Source organism: Sapajus apella, unplaced genomic scaffold (assembly GCF_009761245.1).
Source record: "Sapajus apella isolate SASKATOON/1434 unplaced genomic scaffold, GSC_monkey_1.0 scaffold23, whole genome shotgun sequence".
In the NCBI taxonomy this organism is placed as follows: domain Eukaryota; kingdom Metazoa; phylum Chordata; class Mammalia; order Primates; family Cebidae; genus Sapajus; species Sapajus apella.
Genome location: NW_022436963.1, coordinates 34,671,692 through 34,686,462, shown reverse-complemented (window position 1 = coordinate 34,686,462; position 14,771 = coordinate 34,671,692). Strand labels below are relative to the sequence as shown.

General features: G+C 49.3%; 1 protein-coding gene across 1 annotated transcript; it reads right to left on the bottom strand.

The window, feature by feature from the left end:
- Positions 1-486: 486 nt before the first annotated feature.
- Positions 487-14,457, bottom strand: CAV3 (caveolin 3). The gene is made up of 2 exons (XM_032290543.1): positions 14,226-14,457; positions 487-1,727 (listed from the first exon to the last, which is right to left on the bottom strand). Exons 1-2 carry the CDS (start codon positions 14,328-14,330, stop codon positions 1,386-1,388), a joined length of 447 nt encoding a protein of 148 aa, XP_032146434.1. The 5' UTR covers positions 14,331-14,457; the 3' UTR covers positions 487-1,385.
- Positions 14,458-14,771: the final 314 nt, after the last annotated feature.

Sequence of the window (14,771 nt, the reverse complement as noted above, 5' to 3'; positions counted from 1 at the left end):
GAGAAGGCAACTAGGAGCAGAAGCAGGACTAGAACCAAGGCTGCCTGCATCCTAGTTCCCAAGCTGTGTGCAGTCCACTCCACCACGCTGCCTCCCAAGGCCCCTGGGCTCATGGCCAGGCATGAATAATGTCTCCAAAATCCTGTCAAGTGCTGTGGAACCTTAGTTATATGAGACCTAAATGGGTGTTGCATGAAAAGAAAAAAAAACGGTCAGATAGGACTGGGGGTGTAATGGTCTAGATAGGTTTCTCTACTGCAGGACTTGTCAGAGCCTTTAATGTGTCAATGTCTATTGAAAATCTCTGAGAGAAATATACAGTGTTTCCAAAAAAACTGGACCACAGATGCTAACCCATCTTTTTTAAGGGCTAAATTCTGGATAGTACACTTGGAAAAGACAGCCCTAAAGAAGATAAAGGCACCGTGTGTGTGTGTGTGTGTGTGTGTGTGTGTGTGTTTGAGGTAGGAGGAAGTGGTATGTACATGCTCTTTCTATTGCATTTTATTTCCATAGTGAGTTCATACACACACAAATTAGACCTTGTGCCTTTGTCACATCTCTTGGGGCCGAAGGTATTCTCATGTCAAGTGGTAGTGCTGGGCATTTCAGGGGCTTGGTTAGCCAAAGAGGAAGTTCAGGGAGGCCTGAACCCAGGTCCTGCTCTTGGTAGTACCCTGGGAGGGTCACTGCCCCTGCCAGCCCAGGGGCCATTTTCTTCCATTGGCACCCATTATTGGGCTTGGGCAACAGAAGTCACTTGAACATGGCCTCTCAAGGAACATGTGCAATCCCAGCAAGCAATAGAATCTGAAGAAAAAGACTCTTTTCTGCTCCTTGGATTTGGCCAAGTGAAGAGATAACCAGCTTTTCCAGTGTCTATTTTTCAGGGCAGTGAAGTACAGTTTTCGGAGCTGGTCAGGACACAAACCAATCTTACAGACACAAACAAAATGCAGCATTCCCCAAATGCAGCCAAAACCCTTTATTGGAGCCACCCTCCTAATGCCAATGGTCACTGGTCACTTTCCTGGGTGCATGTGGACAGGTTAGCCCCGGGTGGGAACCGTGTGCTGTTTTATGTTGTTACAGTACAAGTGAATGCAAAGACTTGCAGTAGCTGCCTCTTGGCAAACGATCTTCCCTCACACCTGGGCATGGGGGCATCGTGGTGGGGCTGGGGGAAAGCGAAGGGCCACTGTGCTTCTGTGGCTGTCTGGGCTGTCTTTCCTTTCTGGCTTCCCTACACTGTGTGGTCCAGCATGGGGGGTATGGAGCAGTCCCTAGAGAGAAAGAGCTCACCAGCAGCCCCTGTGAAGAAGTCCCCTGGGGACCAGCCTGGCCCAACGCCCCCTGCCCTGTCACCCCCATTACCCCACCTGGCTTTAGACCTCCTTCCGCAGCACCACCTTGATGCTGCTGCAGACCTGGCCCAGGGCCGCGAAGAGCGGGTTGCAGAAGGTGCGGATGCAGAGCGAGTAGATGTGGCTGATGCACTGGATCTCGATCAGGTAGCTCTTAATGCACGGCACCACCGCCCAGATGTGGCAGAAGGAGATGCAGGCGAACAGGAAGCCCCAGAGCAGGGCTAGCGGGACGCCCAGCAGCGTGGACAGCAGGCGGTAGCACCAGTACTTGGAGACGGTGAAGGTGGTGTAGCTCACCTTCCACACGCCGTCAAAGCTGTAGGTACCCACAGGTTCTGCGATCACGTCTTCGAAATCCACCTGCAGGGGCAGCAAAGAGAAACCTCAACTCACAGAAGCCACTCACTTCTCAAGCTTTTGGGTGTGTGTGTGCATGTGTCAGAATCCCACAGAGGTCAGGTTAACCTTGGAAGCTGGATCCTACCTGTATTAGGCTGTTCTTGCATTGCTGTAAAGACATACCTGAGGCTGGGTAATTGATAAAGAAAGGAGGTTTAATTGGCTCATGGGTCTGTGATCTGAGCAGGAAGCATGGTGCTGGCATATGCTTGGCTTCTGGTGAGGCCTCAGGGAGCTTTCAATCATGGCAGGAGAAGAGGGAGCAGGCTTCTCCCTTGGTGAGAATGGGAGCAAGATAGAGAGCTGGGTGGGAGTGCCACTTTACAACAACCAGATCTTATGAGAACTCACTCACTATTGCAAGGACAGCACTAAGCCATGAGGGATATGCCTCTGAGATCCAATCACCTCCTACCTGGCCCCACCTCCAACATTGGAGATTACGTTTCAACATGAGGTTTACAGGGGACACAGATCCAGATCATACCATCACCCCAGGGATTCCGACTCCTGGGGTTTCAGGTCTGGAGTGGGGCCTCAGGCTCTGCATTTCTAACAAGCTCCTTCCTGAGCCCAAGCTGCTGTTGTTCCTAGGCATCGCTGACCAACACAGCATGCTTGTTCAGCTCCCTCAAGATGAGTGACTTGCGTAAAGCCGACAGTGACTTAGTGGCAGTGCTACAGCCACAGCTCTCAGATTCTATTGTTTTATGATCTGAAGGGTGTTGGATGGTCGTATGCATCCTGCAGCAATTTACTGAGCACCTGTGGATTGGACCGTGAACAAGCAGAGATTCCTCACGTCACATAACCTCTCTCTAGCCCTCCTATGCATGAAGCACCTTCCTAGCTGCCTACACAGGGTGATGTCACTTAGCATCACTAAGCCTGAGCTGTCTTGTCTGTAAGACGGAGTCAATGGTCATCTTCCAGTGGTATCATGAGGATGAAAGGATGGGAGGCTGTAAAATCCAATGGTTGATTAAACAGCAGTGAACCAACTTAGCGGCTTAATAACTGGTCTCCCTGTGGTTGTTACTAGTGTAGCCTGCCAAGTGGGAGGTTGCAGAGCTGTTTGCTAATGCCTGAAACTGTTCTGAGACCTTTTGTTTCTAGCAGTGCTCCTGGGCCGTTCAAATAAAAAGGGGTTGAATAGAAGTACAGACAAATCAGACCAACAGGAGGGGCCTGTGTGGGGGCCTGCAGGGCTAAGGCTTCAATTTCAATCTTCCCTGCCCGTCCCTTTCCCACTTTGGTTATGGAGAGGGGACCCTCTCCTCTATTGCATCACCATTATTAAAAGTACTTTCATTATAAAAAACATGGCCACATCACAGAGAATTAACAGAATAGAAAAAAGAAAAGAGTCTTGTGTTTATATTTATCTAATATTAAAGATATGATTGCTTTGGTGCATTTCTTTCCAGTGCAATGTTTTCTGGGGAGGGGAGTGACTAGAACCATGTTGCTCAGACAGTGTTGGGTCCCCTTTTCTCATGTGACTTTGGCTTCTGAGATCATGTACCCCACCTCAGGTCCCTGATCCCCTGTGCTCTGAGGCTGGGGATCCCTGAGGATGAGGCCCCAGTTGGGGCGGTGAGTTAGCAGGCAGCACAGTTTACAGGGTGAGACTCTGGGCTGCAGAAGATATGGAAAAGCTGACCTGGGTCTGTAGGGCCTCCCAGGACCTTCCTTGCATAATCTCAGTCCCTAGCTTTCTCTGCGTAGGTTTCAGCAGAGACAACTTAATCTCTTATGTGACCCCCGTGGATGGGAGGAGAGGAAGAAAATGGAAAATGGGTCTCATCTTCTTAGGAATGATGTCACTTCTTGGAGGGCTTCTAGGAGGTGGTGGCTGGCTGGGAATTTGGGGGACTGCAGTATCAGAGCAGGGATGGAAAAGTCATGTTCGCTCCCCTTGCTTATAGAGGTTCTAGTCTAACCCCCAGGGCCTGGATCCTGCTGATTGAGGTGCTGGGACTCTGCCACCTGCCTAATGCCCCAGCCTGTGGCTACTGCCCTTTAGCCTGGCTTCTATGGACACTTTGTGGCCCCAGGAACTTTGCTAGCACAGGGAGGCTTTGGGGTGAGGCCTTCATCTCAGTAGTCACCTTCTTCCCTTTCCTCCTCTGATTGGCACCTGGCAGCCCCTCTGTCTTTCTTGTGACCATTTCTTAGGACAGTGCCTCCCTATTCACAGGTCACCCTATCCTGTGTGTCCACCTGTATGGTGAGAAGGCTCTCACAGGTCCCAGGTCAAATCTAGGTGTCCCAAGTTGAATTCAGTGCTCTTCGCACTACCCCAGCCAGTTCCAAACCCTGGGGGTAGATCCTGGCTGTGCCATGACTGTCCCCTCTGAGGTCTGGCCTTTGTCAGGCAGAGAGAGACCTGCCCCAGGGCTGGGCCATTCCCCTTCTCCCCAGCCACCCAGCCAGCTCCAAGATCCAGCAATTCCTCCAGCCCCTCGGCAGCCTCCCTGCTTTGTCCATGTGTCCCAGCATATTCCTCCAGGTGACACACCTGTCATTTGTGCGTGGCCTCTCAGAGGTAGCAGAGTGGAGGAGAGCCCTGGCCTTGAAGTCACACTGCTGACATTTGAGTCCAGCGTGGCTCCCTAATCGTAGGATGACCTTGAGAAAGTTCTTTAGCTTTTCTATGCCTCATCTTCCTAGCTTTATCTCCTACAGGTTGTCGGAGGATCAATTAAATTAAGACATGTTAGGCCGGGTGCGGTGGCTCATGCCTGTAATCCCAGCACTTTGGGAGGCCAAGGTGGGCAGATCACCTGAGGTTGGGAGTTCAAGATCAGCCTGACAAACATGGAGAAACCCCATACAAAATTAGCTGGGCATGGTGGTGCACGCCTTTGGATCCCAGCTACTCGGGAGGCTGAGGCAGAATGGCCGGAACCTGGAAGGCGGAGATTGCGGTGAGCCAAGATCTCGCCATTGCACTCCAGCCTGGGCAACAAGAGTGAAACTCCATCTCAAAAAAAAAAAAAAAAAAAAAGAAAAACAACCAAAAAAGACATGTAAATAAAACTTAGAACACTGCCTGGCACAGAGTGCCTGGCTAAGAACTGAGCTGTTGGAGCTGGTGGTGGTTGCTATGAAGCGTTTTCTTCAACAGGAAGCAGGGGCTCCAAAGGTGGGCTCACATTCCTGTGGAGTTGCTGACTAGATGAGGGATTACCTCCTTGATCTTCATTTCCTTATCTGTAAAATGCAGTTGCTATTTCTTATAACCTTGTTGTGAGGAACAGAGATCATTTTTTCCCCATGTATTCATCCATACAACCACGCCCCACTGAGATGGTTTGCATGTTTGTTCCCTCCAAATCTCATGTTGAAATGTGATTCCCAGTGTTGAAGGTGGGTCCTGGTAGGAGGTGTTTGGGTCATGGGGGTGGATCCTTCATCATGGCTTGGTGCCCTCCCAGTGGTCATGAGTGAGTTTTTGCTTTGTTGATTCACATGAGAGCTATTGTTTAAAAGAGCCCGGCGTCCCTCTTGCTCCCTCTCTTGCCATGGGATATGCCAGCTCCCTCTTTGCCTTCTGCTATGATTGGAAGCTTCCTTAGGCCTTACCAGATGCAGATGCCTGCACCATGCTTCTCATACAGCCTGCAGAAACCATGGACCAAAATATACCTCTTTTCTTTATAAATTACCTAGTCTCAGGTATTCCTTTATAGCAATGCAGAACAGACTGACACCACCATCTATCCATACACTCATTCATTATCCATCTATCCATCTATCCACCTATCCGCCTGCTCATGTATCATCCATCCATCCATCCACCCATCCACCTACCCACACATCCAAATAAATACTGATTGAATAACACTTTGTGTAGGCATACTACCTCTTGAGCAGTGCTTAGCACAATACCTGGCATGTGGTGCTGTTTTGATGGTAATATTGCTCAATGATGGTAATTATTTATTCAGATGCTCTGAAGTTTCCTTCAAAAATACATCTCAGAAATTCTGTTGACATTGTAGATCGTTCTCTAGCCTACCTAGTTATAAATGTGTGTGCATGTGTCTCAGTCTGTATTGATAAGATGGATGGAGTCCTCCTTTCCTTACAGTAATAATTATAGTACTTATAGTAATAATCCTACCCTCAATGGCCTCTGTGTGTGTCTTTTAATTACCTTCTTTCCTCCTCCTCCTCCTTCTTCTTCTTTCTTCTCTTTTTTTTATTTGCAGATGCCATTGGTGCTAACATTTGAATTGTTTCCAGGGATTGCCTTTGGGTGCTGTGCAAAGTGCTTTATTTTCTGTGAATCTCAGAAAACAGGCTCTCAGGGGGCTGGGCTGGGAGGAGACAGCTGTTCCCCTAGCTCAGATTTGAGCATTGAGAGAGCTTTGGCCACAGCATGCTAGTTTGGGGAGATATTTATAAGGCCCGGCTCAGGCAGCTGTAGCAGCCGTGCCAGTATAGCACAAGCACACGGTGACTTCATTTCTTAATTCCTTTCCAGAAGCAGAGAGGACATGGGTTTTTCTTGGAGGGTGGTGGGCTGGGAGCCTGCATCTGCGGGCTGAGGCTTAGGACACTGTGTGCAGTTGGAGAGAGTGAAGGACTGGAGAGTGAGGAAGGGGGAACAATGGTGCACGTTCTGTTGGTGTCCCCTTCTCTGGCATATTTATTTTTGGAACAGCAAGGGACCCGTTTGATTAATTGGATCCAGTCATCGCAGCCCCCACAGTCTCTGAGAGGGCGGGGAAGGTGCAGGATAGCTGGGCTGGGCATTGCTTGAGGATGCGGGGGAGGCCAGCAGCCACCCCCTGTCAAAAATACCTCCCCCAGAGTCCTGCATGACTCAGTCCCTAGGCATCCAGGTCCCTGGATAATTCAAATAGGATCTCTGTGGGTGGGGAAATAGCTCTTAGCAGAGGGGTAGGTATATGGTCCTAATCTCCACTGGCCACTGAGTTACTGTGTGATTTGGGGTATGGCACTTTCTCTCTCTGACATGCTACGGTTTTTTTTTTGTTTGTTTGTTTGCTTTTTTTCAACTCTACACAGAGACGGTTGGGCCAAGATCCTGATGACATGGAGTTAGCTTCAGAGTCAGCAAACCCAAGTGAGTGGCTTAGCTTTTGCCGGGTCCTGGCTTCCTCCCCTATTACCTTGCTACTTAAAGGGCAGTTTACAGTCAGTGCCCTCTGTCTCCAACAAGGTGATTATAGAAGTTGAGAGTACTTAGAAATATTCATAGAAATTTGATGCAGTAATTTTGTGTCTATTGAATTTAACAATAAAAATTGGAGCTTATAACTGCATGCCTATTTGCATTTCATTTTTCCAGTAATTAATTTTTATTGTATTTTACAAAAAAAAGTATGGCTGTACAATGGATTGGAATAATAATGTTAAAACTGGTCCTTCACTCAGTTTTAGAGGCACTAGCCTATAAAGTAGGAAAGAAAATGAGGTGATAGCTGCAAAAACTGTAAAAATGACAGAGCTCCGCATCTTTTGTTATAATTGGTAATAACAAAATAATAGAATTCTGTACAATCTGGGATAACCATGGTAACATCCACAATGTATTTGGCCCTTATGCGTGTCAGTTTCGGGCCATATATCTTACATGTGTTATTTCACATGGCACGTAAGGGACTGGCAGAGTGATGCTCAGGTCAGCCTGACAGCAGGGTCATTGCAGGGGCCAGATACCCCAGCAGGTGCTGAGGCACAGAACACAGCACAGGCTGGCTCTGATGGGAGGAAGAGGTAGCCAGGAATCATCTGGAGCTTGGAGTCTAGAGCATCTTTGATTCATCCTTCAAGAGGATGCTCTTGCAGTTGACAGCCTCCTAGGTAGAATCATATACCTACCCCCATCCTAGAGCCCTCCAGCCCCTCTCTTCAGCTCCAGGACTACCCTAAGGGACCTAGGCCACCTGGGCTGGGGCATAACAGCACTTGGATTTATGTAAAGGAGCTGGGAAGAGACTGAGATAACAGAGGGCTGCAAGGAGAGAGAGGGAGAGGGGAACCTGCCACAGGACGCTCCTTGTCTATCACTGAACCCTGTCTTTGCCTCACTGCTTGTCTCTTCCCATCTATTCTCTTGTCCTCTCAGACTCTGCCTTCAAGAAGTTTGGTGCATATTGGAATGGGGAGCAATAGAAATACCCTGGGTGGAGCCCTAGGCTTGACTGTGCCAGCTTTCAGTGGGTGGTTTGCTGGTCTCCAAAGATCCTCGGTTAGCCATGCTTCTCCGTGTTTGTCCTCAGGTAGTCTCATCCCATCTTGAGTCTCGGCTTGCCCTGTGACTCACTTTAACCCCAAGAATGTGGCAGAAAGGATGCTGTGCCAGTTCCAGAACTAAGCCTTCAGAAAGCCCAGCAGCTTCTACTTTTAGGAGCACTGAGCTCCCATGTTAGAAGTCCACTTTTCTGTTGTGCTCTAGAGGCTGGTAGAATTGGAAATGCCCTGCTGGATGCCGCCTGAGAGAAAGATGTGAGGCCACGTGAACAAGGAGGCCTGAAACTGCACTGAGATAGAGGTCCAGCCACCCCAGCGCCACAGCTGAGCTGTGCCTTCCAGCCATCTCTGCCAGGACCCCAGGCCTATGGGTGAACCATCTTGGATGTTCTAGCTTGGTAGAACCCCCAGGTGATTGCAGCCTCAGCCACCATCTGACTGTAGCTGCATGAGAGTCCCCCAGTGAGACCAGCGGGACTGCCTAACTGAGTCCTGCCAACCCACGGAACTGTGAGAAGTCAAAAAATGGTTGTTTCCTTAAGCCATTAAGTTTTGAAATGATTTGTTACTCAGCAATTGATAACTGATACAGTCTGTCTTTAGGGAAAAGAAGGGATAACTCTGGGCTCCAGGTGTCTTCTATAAGATGAATGGGACTTGTCTGCTGACATGCTGACAAGTTTGAGTATGAAACTTTTTTTTTTTCTTTTTGAGAAGGAGTTTTGCTCTTGTTGTCCAGGCTGGAATGCAGTGGCGCAATCACAGTTCACTGCAACCTCTGCCTCCTGGGTTCAAGCGATTCTCCTGCCTCAGCTGCCTGAGTAGCTGGGATTACAGGGGACTACCACCATGCCTGGCCAAGTTTTTGTAGTTTTAGTATAGACGGGGTTTCATCATGTTGGCCAGGCTGGTTTTGAACTCCAGACCTCAGGTGATCCACCTGCCTTGCTTGGCCTCCTGAAGTGCTGGGATTATAGGTGTGAGCCACTGTGCCCAGCCTCAGCATGAAACTTATGCTCAAACATGAAAGTGCAAACATTCACGAGCTCAGCTGAATAAGAATGTCTGGAGGAAAGGTCAAAGAATCTGAATTTTAATAAGTGCCCCCACCACTGGACCCTGGGAAAGTGGACTGCGTTTTGAAAAACTCTACATCTGTTGATTCCCAGAAGTCCTCATAACACTAAGTTCTGATACCTCAGTGTGAATTTGTCTGATGTAGCCCTTCTTAGAGGTCATTGACAGAGGACAAGACATTTCCAAAAGGAAAGAATTGCCAATATGGAATGACAGGTGGGTTGGATGACCCTCCGTGATTTAGCTTCAACCTGCCCTTCTTGCCTTCTCACCTACAAATTCCCTTTCAGATGCTCTGTCCTAATCCTCTTCAATAGTTCATTATTCTTCTGCTGACAGAGCAGTGGAGAAATGTTATCTGTTGTACTCACTATGACTAGCTGATGGTGCATGGCTTCCTGGAGCAGTGCTGTGATCCATTATTCATGTCTATCATAAACATTGGAAGGGGCAGTGGTAATGACAGTCTCTCACATTTGCCAACTCTGCTCAACATTCTTCCCAGTGTTGGGAAAGCCTTTGCTTATTCTGTGTCTTTTTGGAAAGCTTTGTTCCTCCATTACACATTTTTAATTTTTCTCATTTTTATAATGCACCATGGATGCCACCTCTCCATAGAGTTGGCTTCTGATTTTTCCAGATGAAAGTAATTCTTCCTCCCTAACCTCCCATGACAATCTGGCACTCATTTACAGTGTTCAACACCTTCTCCTGTATGTTCTCATTGTTCTCATCCTATCTTCTCCCCAGGACTGGATTCCTCTCCAGGAGAGGTACCAGGTCAGTTTCATCTTTGTGCAACAGGCTGTCCCTGATGAACACAAACCTGGAACAAGACGTTATAGCACTGGTGGGCATCTGGTTCCTCTGGGTGTCGGGTAGCCTGAGCTGAGGGGCAAATGGGTGTTCATTTTTCTGAAGAAGTCAGGCGTTCTGTGGCAGATGTGGGTGGAGCGAGGGGTGGGGAGTAGCATCATGGAGGGGCTGGGATCCTGTCTGTCTCCTTCCCCGGCTTGAAGGGCAGCTTGGGAAAAGCTCAAGAGGGAGGAGTTGACTGCAGAAGCTGGAGGACCTGCAAGACTCTTGGGCTCAAGCATCATTGCTTTAGGGCCTGGGGGCCTATGTGCGAGTCAGGAAAGGGGGAGAGAGAGAGGAGGGGGAGAGAGAGAGGAGAGAGAGAGAGAAAAAGAGAGAAGAGAGAGAGGAGAGAGAGAACACTGTCGGTGAGGTGGCACTGACCCCTCTCAGAAATAACTTGGGGGCACTGTGGGGTGACTCTGGGGTCCTGAAGTATGCCTATAGTGGGGCTAGAACCTTTCCAACCTGGGTCTGAAGGTTAAGGCATCCTGGGGTGTACCTACTGGTGAGCTGAGAGCCCTGGGGACCTTTGGCAGACATTTTCATCCCCACAGCCTGGAGGGTTTGCATGCAGTGAGTCTGTCCTGCTCATCACCATGTCCTCTGGAACAGCACAGTGCCTGTGCTGAGCAGGCATTCAGTTGCGATTTGTGGAATCAATGTTGGTGAGGAGGGCAAGTGGCAATGGGAATGGGGGTGTGCCCCTGAATTCCTCAGCTCCAGTCTGATCTTCTACACTGCCCTGGGCCCAGCCTCGAGCCGTGGAGACCACAGTTGAAGTCTGTTGGGGTGTACAGGCCTTGTCCTCTGTCCTTGGCTACCTGGCTTTAAGGGCAGGGTCAAAAGAGGGTGCCTCCGCTCTACTGGGGGTCAAATCCATGGAGGTAGCATGTCTATCTCCTACTCTTCATCCTTGGCTTTTTTTAATGTGAAACATCAGCAGCTGGTGGCTCCAGGGACTTGGGCCCAGAGAGGGCAAAAGATTTCCCCAGAGTCACAGCAAGTTAGTGTCCGTCTGGGACCAGAACTTGACTCTCTGTAGTCAGGACCCATTCCAGCATTCTTTCCATGTCACTCAACCTAGCCCATGAGAAAACTGCTACCACCTGTGAGGCCACCATGACAGCTGCCACCTGGGGCACTGCCAGGGCCTTCTGCACTCCCCTCTCAGCCTCTGTCCTATTTCTCCATCTCTCTCTGTCTCCCCAATTCCCTCTTCCTTCCCATCTCTCTTTTCCTCCATCGATGGCAAAACCCGGGTGATCGAGAGGCTGAACAGGCTGGCTCCATCCCTCCTAGTTGCAGTCCCCTGTCTCTTTCTTTCTTTTCTTTATTATTTAACAGACTGTAACATAGACCTGAAATCTACCTAAACCAATATGTGGTATATATCTGTGTCTGCTTTGTGATCCTTGTTCTGCAGTGAACTTTTTTCATTTCTTACTCACTAAAAATAAAAGAAAGAAAGTCAAGTAACTCCCTAAACCAGAGAATGTCCAAGACATACCAAATCACCACCTCTTCTGGACAAAATTATTTGTGGCACCCTTATTTATCCTTTGCTATTTTTTTAAGGCTGAAGGCCTCCAGGAAAGGACATCTCTCAGCCCTAGGAAGGCTGTGTAAAGCTGCTACACCTGTGCTGCCACCCCCGCTGTTCCCTCTGTGTCATAATCCAGGCCTGGGGCTTGGAGCTGGCTCCCTTCTAGCTCAAAGGGATCCGAGGGCTCTCTCTGTACTTACCACCCATTGTGGGTGTCCTTTAGAAACCATGTTCTCCCATGTGGTCCTCTTCCCCATCCCCCTGCAACCACCAGGGCGCACCAGATGGTTACCTGGGCATGATGCACACTCCTGGCTTAGTGCTCTTGCCTTCTAGACTGCAAGCTCTGAGACCCCTCTTTATCATTGCCAGGTGCCAGGGACCATGTTAGACACTTCCAAACCCTTCATCTCATTCAATCCTCACGTTATATTTCTATTGCACAGAACTGTGTTGAGATTCGTTTACCTGGTGGAGGTAAATGGTGTTATTCTCACTTTATAGGGGGAAATTAAGGCTCAGAAAACATAGTTTGCTTGTCCAGTGTTACCATTTTTAGGTAAAACGGCCTGGATTTGAAATCAAGTCTATTAAAGTCAAGTCCAGGACTATTCCTGGTAGATCACACTGACGAAAACCATAACCATAATAATATTTTACGTGTACAATTTTATTTACATGTATAGAGGGCTTTAAAGTTTGTGAAATTTGCTTCCTAATTTTCCCCATTGCAGCTTTTACTCTGTGCTATAATATATACCCTATCTCCATCACTAATGATGTATAGAAATATAATATCCAGCATATGAGCTTTTGTGGAGGAGTGCCTTGAGTGAAGCAGGGGGACAGAAGTGGGAGCAACTAATTGCCTGGAGGAGTCAGGGAAGGCTTCCTGGAGGAGGTTGCATTTGAATTGGGCCTTGGAGGCTGAGAGAGGCATTCGCCACCTGGAGGAGAGGAGACATGCACTCCTGGCAATGGGACAGGAGTGGACTCTGGTGGGTGGGCTGGCAGGTGGGAGCAAACCAGGCAGAAGCAGCAGGTTGGGGCCAGATTGTCTTGGGTTTGCACAGCCATGTGGAGAGGCCAGGCTTCTCCAGCATGGGAGGGCCCCACTGAAAGACAGCAATACAGCCCTGTGCTTTAGACCAAGTCCTCAGCTGCACAGTCTGATCCAGTGGCTGGGAGCTTTGAGCACTTGAAATGTGGCTAGTGAAACTGGAGAATTCTAGATTTTGCTTAACTTTAACTCAAATGTAAACCCTGATTTCACTATTGAAAAACTTTTACAGAATGTTTGAAATAGTACAGGTATGTGAACTGATTTTCACCTGTAAATTTTATGAAATCTAAATGCAGAGCAGGCATTTTGGATGAACATGTGGAGTCTGAACTGAGATATACAGTGGGTAAAGGAAGCATACTGGATTTTAAACTTGAAGACTGCACAATAGTTCAGTGATGATTGTTTTATATTGCTTATATGTTGAAATAATACTATTTTAGATATATAGGGTTAAGTGAAAAATATCACGAACATTAATTTCACCTGTTTGCTTTTGTGTTTTAGAATGTGGCTGCTAGAAAATTTAAAATTCCTTGTGGTAACAGTGTCCCTATTGGACAGCACCGGCCTGAGATTCCAACCCTTTCCATAGGACCTGGGAGGCACCAGACACTCACCCTCTTAACAGCACCTCCAGTGATGCTAATGCTGGTGGCCGGGGACCATTCTCAGAGGAATTCTGCTTTGGAAAGATCCCTCTGGGCGAGGTACAGAGGCTCATGCCTATAATCCCAGCACTTTGGGAGGCAGGAGGATCACTTGAGCCCAGAAGTTTGAGACAAGCTTGGGCAACATAGTGAAACCCCATCTCTCTACTAAAAATGCAAAAATTAGCTGGGCGTGGTGGTACTTGTCTGTAATCCCAGCTACTCAGGAGGCTGAGGAGGGAGAATTGCTTGGGCCTGGGAGGTTGAGGCTCAAGCCTGGGGGACAGACAGAGACCATGTCTCAAAAAGAAAAAAGAAAGATCCCTCTGGATATGGGTGGAAGTTGGATTGAAGGTGTGGGCCTGGAGGCAGCAGGGCTGCTAGTGTCACCAGGACGTGAGGAAGGAGGTCAAACTTCAGACTTTGGGAGATTCCCTGAAGGCTGAACACCCCGGAGTATTCCCTTTCAGGGACCTGGGCACCCTCTGCCCTGTCCTGGCCACTAGACCTGGGGTGAAGAGGGAGCTGGGGGAGGGCTGGGTGTAGCCCCCACCCTTGGGGACAGACACTGGCCAGTGCTCTGGGGGAGTGAGTGCTCCTCGAGGGGCCACCAGCCCTGCTGGAAGCTGCCCTCTGGGGATTAACCCTGCACCCACTGCAGAGACCGCAGAAATGCCCCTTGGCACGGAAAGGAACCCAACTTGGCTGCCCGTTCCTATTCCTCCCAGGACGAGGGCCAGGAGTGAGTGGCAGGAGCGTCACAGTAGTAAGGAGGGATTTTTGTTTTGTGACTTGCTTCTCCTGCCCTGATTAGCACTTGGATCATGGAGATGAGGCTAAGTTTTTGCTCTTGATTTTGCTAAAGGTCCTTCAGTGATTTACAAGCCTTTTTTGGGGGCGGTTGGGGGTGATATGGAGATGACAGCAACAGGCCTCTTTTCAGGGAAGCCATGTCTGCAGCAGAAACCCTCCCCTGCCAAGCACCCATGTCTCGCAAACCTGACACCCTCAGGCCGACGAGGCAGGCCTGCAGAGCCTACCTTGACTATGTCCTCGTTAATGTTCTTAGGGTCTCGGTTCACCAGGTCAATCTCCTTGCAGTGAATATCCTTGACGATCTGGGCCTCGAGGTCTTCTGCCATCATCGTGGAGCTGGGGCACCCACAAGAGGAGATCCAGGCCGGGTGGCTGGCTGGGGCTGAAAATACTTGGGGCAGAGAGACCAATTCAGTGTCCCCAGACTTACGTCCCTGCCAGCTAAATAGGCCCCACCCAGCATGCCGGCTGACAGCTGTCCCACATAACTTCAGCCTGCCTCTCGCTAAAGCTTCCAGTGGCAGGGCTCCAAGCTAAAATTAAGACTGGAGCTCTTCTGGAAGGTTGAGCACTCCTTAAAGGGGGCTACCTCGGGGCGCTGGGCCTTAGGAGAGGGTGCAGAGGACCTGGCATTTCCTATGTGTCGTGTGGCTGTGGCTGTCCTTCTGGGGCCCCTGGAATTTGCCCCACTGCTGTCAGCATTTGGGCTCCTTTGCGAAGCACTGCCCATGGAGGGAAGCGGGGTTGGTCCAAGCTCTGCCTCTGGCTGG